The sequence below is a fragment of the Coffea eugenioides genome, chromosome 3 (genome assembly GCF_003713205.1).
Source record: "Coffea eugenioides isolate CCC68of chromosome 3, Ceug_1.0, whole genome shotgun sequence".
Classification (NCBI taxonomy): Eukaryota; Viridiplantae; Streptophyta; class Magnoliopsida; order Gentianales; family Rubiaceae; genus Coffea; species Coffea eugenioides.
The window spans coordinates 40,526,088-40,533,160 of record NC_040037.1 but is presented as its reverse complement, the minus strand read 5'-3'; the positions used below and the strand labels follow the sequence as shown (position 1 = coordinate 40,533,160).

At 34.9% G+C, this 7,073-nt stretch overlaps 1 protein-coding gene across 1 annotated transcript; it reads right to left on the bottom strand.

Moving 5' to 3' along the window:
• Positions 1 to 1,657: 1,657 nt before the first annotated feature.
• On the bottom strand, positions 1,658 to 3,817 carry LOC113766613 (putative disease resistance protein RGA3). Its single transcript, XM_027310788.1, has one exon. It carries the CDS (start codon positions 3,815 to 3,817, stop codon positions 1,658 to 1,660), a length of 2,160 nt encoding a protein of 719 aa, XP_027166589.1.
• Between the last annotated feature and the right edge of the window lie 3,256 nt (positions 3,818 to 7,073).

The window sequence follows — 7,073 nt, the reverse complement described above, 5'->3', positions numbered from 1 at the left end:
TTTTAAGTTTTCACCTGAAGTCCTTAAGTTGAAAAATCTAAAGCTCTGGTTAAAATTTCAACTGAGCAAGGTTTACCTCTGATTCTTGATTTTTTATCAAAAAGAAATTGATACTTGATCCCAGAAGTTTCAAGATTTGGCACATAGCAAACAACTTGATATTTCTTATGAACTGGGATGATAATAACTCAAATTTAACACCGAATGAGGTCAACTTTCAGAAGTATTCTGATAGCTTATAATAAGATGGTTTCTTCAGAATTTCTTAGTTGCTGTTTCTTTTTAGACATGTTGCTAAAACTATCAAGAATAGATTTTATGTTTTGCCCAGATTCATATCTTCATGCCTTTAACTCTGAAGCTAAATAATTGAACTGAAATTGCTCAAAAAAGGTATTGAAGTTGATCAGGCAGAGAATCCCAGTCAGAACACCCAAACAATTCTAGTTCGTAAAGGGATGAAAGATTCTGCTCAATGCCATTGAAAATGATTTGGAATGAGCCAAACTCCAAGAAACAACCAAGGTCCAATTGCCTTAGCCTAGTCAGACCACACAATCCTCTGGGCACTATATCCAATTTGGGACAGTGATGTATCGTCAGACACATGAGAGAGGGCAACTTCTGCAAATCCACCGGGAAAGCTACAAGCTCATCGCAATACTTCACTGACAGAGACTCCAGAGAGGTGCAAAACTGCAATGCTTCTCCTGGGATGTTGGTCAATCCATAACAACCAGCAAACTCGCAGTTACAAAGAGAAGTAAGGCCCTGGCCTTGGCCCTCTGGCGCTGGTATGGATCTGAGACTGCCACATCCATTTATTGTTAGTCTCTCAAGTGACTGGAGGGTGTGCAATCCTTGTGGCAAGTCAACCAGACTGTTGCAGTGCTCAATCTCCAATATCTTAAGAGAATTGGCCCACCCCGACAAGTTTGAAGCAATATTTGTCAGGTTTGAGCAATAGGCCATGCTCAAATGTGCAAGCTTTGGATTGTTTTGAAATAAACAATCTGGAAGACATGTTAGATCTGACAGGCCAAATATGTTTAGTGTTTCAAGAGTGAAAACATTACTGCATATGCTTGACAATGGCAAGATGCTGCTATCACCCGCTATGCTTAAACCAGCGAGACAACGGAATTTTCTTGGAGTGGTCCTTAAATTCGGGCAATCCCTGATGATCAAGTCTTGGAGGCGAGGAAAGAAGCTCTCTTCACTTGATGCTGTTGTACTTGAAGATGGCATATCTGGAACATCAATCCATTCTACCAAGCTCATCATTTCCTCTAGAATGAGATTTTCAAGTGCTGGAAACCATATGGCTCTACCTAGACTACTACTGCTCGATCCAATGTAGTAATCAGTTCCATAAGATGAAGGAGCTATAGTTCTTACATTAGCTAGCCCTTGCAATCTGAGACGCTGGAGAAATGGTAAATGCCCAAGCATTGGAATTTTTTGACATCTTTCACACTGGATTAGTTTTATCTCCACCAAATTTTCAAGTAATGACCACGCATTCTCAGTGTTCACAGCCATTTTCAGAGCCCACAAAGGAAACTCATTGCCCATGAAGTTCTCTATCTTCAAGGTTTTTATATTTGGGTGAGGTTGGAGGCCTTCCAGTACATTTTCGTCCCGGTTGTCACCTTGTCTATTTGTTCCCCAGTAATATTCCAATTTGTAATATTTGGCTTTCCAGATAACTATGCACTTCTGGCTTCTTCTGCATCTTCACCAGTTCTAGATTGCGTATCTTCAATTCACCTCCAAGATTATTCAAGCACCCTAGACTCCTTCTCTTGATCCACAAAAAGCATGACAATGTTTGAAGATCAGTCAGTTTTCCCATCCCAAGTGGCATTTGAAATCTTTCCGGAAAATAAAAATGAAGGTGTCTCAAGCTGATCAAATTCTTAAAATTTGGTGGAAACTTATCGACAGAACCAAATAGATTGAGGAAAATCAGAGTTTGCAAATTATACAGCTTGCAAATGGAGTTTGGCAGAACCTTAATGTGGGTTCCTGACAGATCAAGATATCTTAAATGTGTTAGCTTTTTTATTTTGGAGGGCAGTTCCTTAACAACTACTGCATCCTCCAGATTTAGTACACGCAAGAATACAAACTCTAGCAACACTTGGTGAGAAACATCATATTTCAGGAACAACGTGCGCAGATTTCTTTCCTTTTCTTCCAACAGATTTTGGGGTGCTTCACTTGATGTGCTCAATGTGAGGCATCTGCCTTTGGCACTTGAAACAGAACTTGCAAGATCATGCACAAGATCATGCATCTTACAGCTAATGACGTTCTCATATATATCCTTCTCCACATCTTGAAGTAAGCAGTTTTGCACTAAAATGTGGAAAATCTTTCTCCCCGTTTGCTCCATCACATCACTTCCTTGATTTGAATACAAAAATCCTTCTGCCATCCATAGTTGAACCACTTGTTCCTTTTTCAAATTGAAATCCTTGTTAAAGATTGAGCAATAAGCAAAGCATTTTTTAGCAGCAGGAGTTGGCAAATGATCAAAGCTCAACTTCAATATTTGCAAGATATTACTACCATTTTCATCTCCATTTACATGAGAAAGGCCGTCATTCAAAATTGACATCCACTCAGATTTTCCCTTGTTGCGTAAAATTCCTCCTACCAGATTTGCTGCTAATGGTAAACCTTGACACTTGGCTGCAATTTTCTTCCCTATGGCGCCCAATTCCCTTGGAACTTCCCCTCCTGGGAATGCTCTAGCTTTCAATATTGACAGACAATCTTCTTCAGATAACTTTCTAAGGAAATGTTGGGGTAGCGTCGCAACTATTGAAGCTACTTGTTCGCTACGTGTAGTCACAACAATGCTATTTCCCTTGGTTGTGTTGATCCCTTCCATTGATCTTTTAAAATCATCCCATTTATCAGCTTTATCATTCCAAACATCATCTAGTATGAGAAGATATCTTCCAACCCCTATAACCTTTTGAAGGTTTTTCACTATGGCTTCCCTGCCCTGTACTTGAACATGCGATTGTGTCAATGATTCGAGCATCATGGCAAAGAGCTTAGTTACATCAAAACTTTCAGATACACAAACCCAAATTCTTGCATCAAAGTAGTTCTTAATTCTTTCATCATTGTATATTAACCGAGCTAAAGTTGTTTTCCCCAATCCACCCATTCCCACAATGGGAATAACTGAAACAACTTCATCCCTTGATCTCATCAATGTTTGTACTAAATCAGATTTATCATTATCTCTTCCCAGAACATTAGGATCAACACTTACTGAGTCAGTCTCTCTGCTTCTTGCTATGGAATGAGAAAACACAGCAGCAGCAGCAGAATCTGCATCCACGTCTCTGATATGGAACTGAAGGCCGAACTCATTTGCTTCCTGGTTAATCCTTTTCAAGTCTGAATTTATGTCCTTGAGTTTACCAGCCAATTTCTTGTTAAAAGAAAAGGGATTTGAGAGCAAGCTGAAGATTTTTACCTTGCTTTCCGCTTTCTTATGTAGCTTTACTTTGTGTTGGAGAATTTTGTAGTTCATCTCGTCCAGTACATCATCAGCATCATAAGCCACGCCTTCAAGTTTCTCCAGCCACAGTTTTACAGCTTCTTCTCCAACTGGTCGTCTCTCAGCATCTCGCAAGAACGCCTGTATCATGGCCAGTGATCCTCTCAGCTTTTCAAGATCTTTCTTGAAGCCGTAGATCAGGCTAAATTCTTTGTTGACTAGAGAAATCACCTTGTCCAGCGGACCCTGTACAATGGCCTTCACCGAGGCACTAAGCAGAGCTAGCTCAGCCATTTTGCTTGTGAGCCTAAACAAACTGAGAGGAAAAAAGTGGTGGAAGACTTGGTTGGAGAAAATGCTAGACAAGTTTATGAGTAAACACTAGTATTTGCTTAGAGCCACAGCTATCCAATGGCAACTTTCTTGACTCCTGTTCTGCCAGCTAAACGTGTTTAACTACTTGTGGAGAATAAAGGTCCCACGCTGATAAATTTTTTGGGTGTTTGTTTAGAATTTTACGATAACTTACTGTAAAAGTTGTAAGATAAAATTTTAAAGTATGTAAATTTTTAAATATTTTGAAGTGTATAGTTTAAAAATTTTAATAAATTTTTTGTTATTACTGTAATTAAAATTATTAAAAAAACTTATAGAAGATAAATTTGACCAAAAACTTATTTGTCAAACAGGCCCAAAGTTTGATACAAAACCAAAAAATTTGCATACAAGTTGTACAAAAACATAGTAGCGTTTTAAAAGGTATTTTCAAGACAAGTAACAAGACAAAGCTCTGTTTGCAAATATTGCAAATAAATTTTTGACCAAGTTTATCTGTTACAAGTTTTTTAACAATTTTAACTATAATAAACTTAAAAAACTTCTTGAAAATTTTAAACTACTTTAAAATATTCAAAAAAATTTTACAATTTCTATAGTAAGTTACAGTAAAATTTTAGATAAATACTAAAAAAATTTATTTGCCAAATGGGGTATACTATTCTTCTGACTATCGGATTGGGCGTAGGAATTGTCGGGAGTCGTTCGACTATTCTTTGGTATTTTATTTTCATGACTTTTTTTTTAATTCTTTTAACCTTTTCTTTGATGCCAAGATATGATTAATCTCCGTTAACGTGACTACAAGCCAAACCTACCTCTACTTAGGCTAAACTCTCATGTTTGATGCCTTCGTACATCGCTTTAAAAGCTTTGTTCCTCGGTGGAGCACATCATGGCAATTTCCATAAAGTTTTGGTACATAAGGACTATCTACAGCCAGAATCAATGACTCCTCCTCGAGGGTCGAGCACCTTGTCCTACTTCTGATGATACCGCACGATTTGACACATTTTACTAATTTTGACAAAAGAGACCTTAGACATGGGTAAATTCTGCCGTGTATTCAACTAATCCAAAACAGATGCGGAAAGGTAAAGAATATGGCAAAGAAATCGGCACGTTGCAAGCTGACATGTACGGACGATGAAGGAAATATTTCTACAAAAGCAAGTGGTGACCTATAACAGGCGCAGGCGGTTTGGAAATGTTGCGTACTGCAGAAGTTGGAAATGTATTAGGGTGTCACGGAATTAACATAAATATAATGGGTTTAAAAATAAAACACCGAAGAGGAAGCGTAAGCAGTACTAAACACCTAAACACAGCCATGCTTGGCTTTGAAGCAACATATGGTCATTATTGAATAACGAGTTGAGGCCTTTAAGAAGTGAAACTTAAGAAAATAAATGTTTGAAATATTAAGGATTTTAATTATGTAATCTATTTTGATTATAGCTGTTCTAATATATAGTCATTTGGAGGACTTCTAGAGCTGAAGTACTGAATCCTTTTTGGACTTTTAATAAATTTGAGTTATTTTTCTTTTGGTTTCTTACTTTTCTAACAACTTTTATCTAACCTACTAAATTTGAATTATTGAAATTGATTTTAATTGTTATATTAGTAAAATATTAACATTTATGGAAACTGGGTTCATGGGAAGACAGATTGTTACCTGTTTCACATTTAATTGAAGACAAATATCTCTACTTTACATAAAGCGTTCAAAGCTGAGAAATAGTAGATTCCAATTGATTCTCCCGATTATGGGCATTACATCAACAAAATACTATATATTTATGAGCATTTTATTCTGAATCATTATATTTATGTAAAATACATAAATGTTTGTAACTAAAATTGAAAAACTGTTACACTAATATTTTTACGAAAGGGAAACTGGTTGTCTTGTATTTAACATAAACTGATTTTTGTGAAAGTAAAAAACATATTGCCCATAACATACCTGCTCTTTATGATTTTTTTGCATTATATCAACAAAATACTAGTTATTTATGGGCATTTTACTCTAAATCATTACATTTATGTAAAATATATAAATGTTTGTAACTAAAATTGAAAAAGTGTTACACTAATATTTTTACGAAAAGAAAACTAGTAAATTTTGTATTTAACAAATTTTAAATATGTGAAAGTAAAAAAGTTTTTGCCCATAACATACCAACTCTTTATGAGTTTTTTACATTACATCAACAAAATACTAGTTATTTATGGGCATTTTACTCTAAATCATTATATTTATGTAAAATACATAAATGTTTGTAATTAAAATTGAAAAAGTGTTATACTTATATTTTTACGAAAGGGAAACTAGTAGATTTTGTATTTAACAAATTTTAAATATGTGAAAGTAAAAAAGATTGCGCCCATAACATACCAGCTATTTATGGGTTTTTTGCATTATATCAACAAAATACTGGTTATTTATGGGTATTTTATTCTGAATCATTACATTTATGTAAAATACATAAATGTATGTAACTAAAATTGAAAAAGTGTTACACTTATATTTTTACGAAAGGAACACTGGTAGAATTTGTATTTAACATAAATTAAATATGCTAAAGTAACATTACAGGTGATTTATTAGTTACTTAATTTGTTGGCAAGAAACAAGATTTCTTTTGCAAATTTGTTCATTAGATTTTTCCAAATAATTAGGGTATAAAGGTAAATTTTCACAATCTTTTGCTAGCCAGCCCTAATTTCCTCCTAGGCAGTGACCAAGCCAAGATTTTTTCCTTGGGGGGGAGGGGCCAAAATGATTGACAAACAAAATTATTTTAATATGTTATGTTCAAAATAATTTTCATCTATTTAAATATATGGCATCCTAAAATATCAAATATTAACTTTAATTATAAAGATATGTCTATTTAATAAATATGTAGCATAGTCATAACTAAAATTAAAACAAGAAATAACATTTGATTAAATATCTTATAGAAAAAAATGGACTTTTCATCCTCAAAGTTTGGGTGGTTGGCCAATTTCATTCTCAAAGTTTCACCCCAAACACATTGCATCCTCAAAGTTCCGTAATTTTGGCAAATTAAGGACAATTGACGGGAAATGAAGAATTGATCGTTAGAACCAACGATTTTACCCATAAATGGTATTATGTTCTTATAATGGAGGAAAGCCATAAAGAACTGGTGTTTTATTGGAGAACGGGTTTATTTTTATTTTA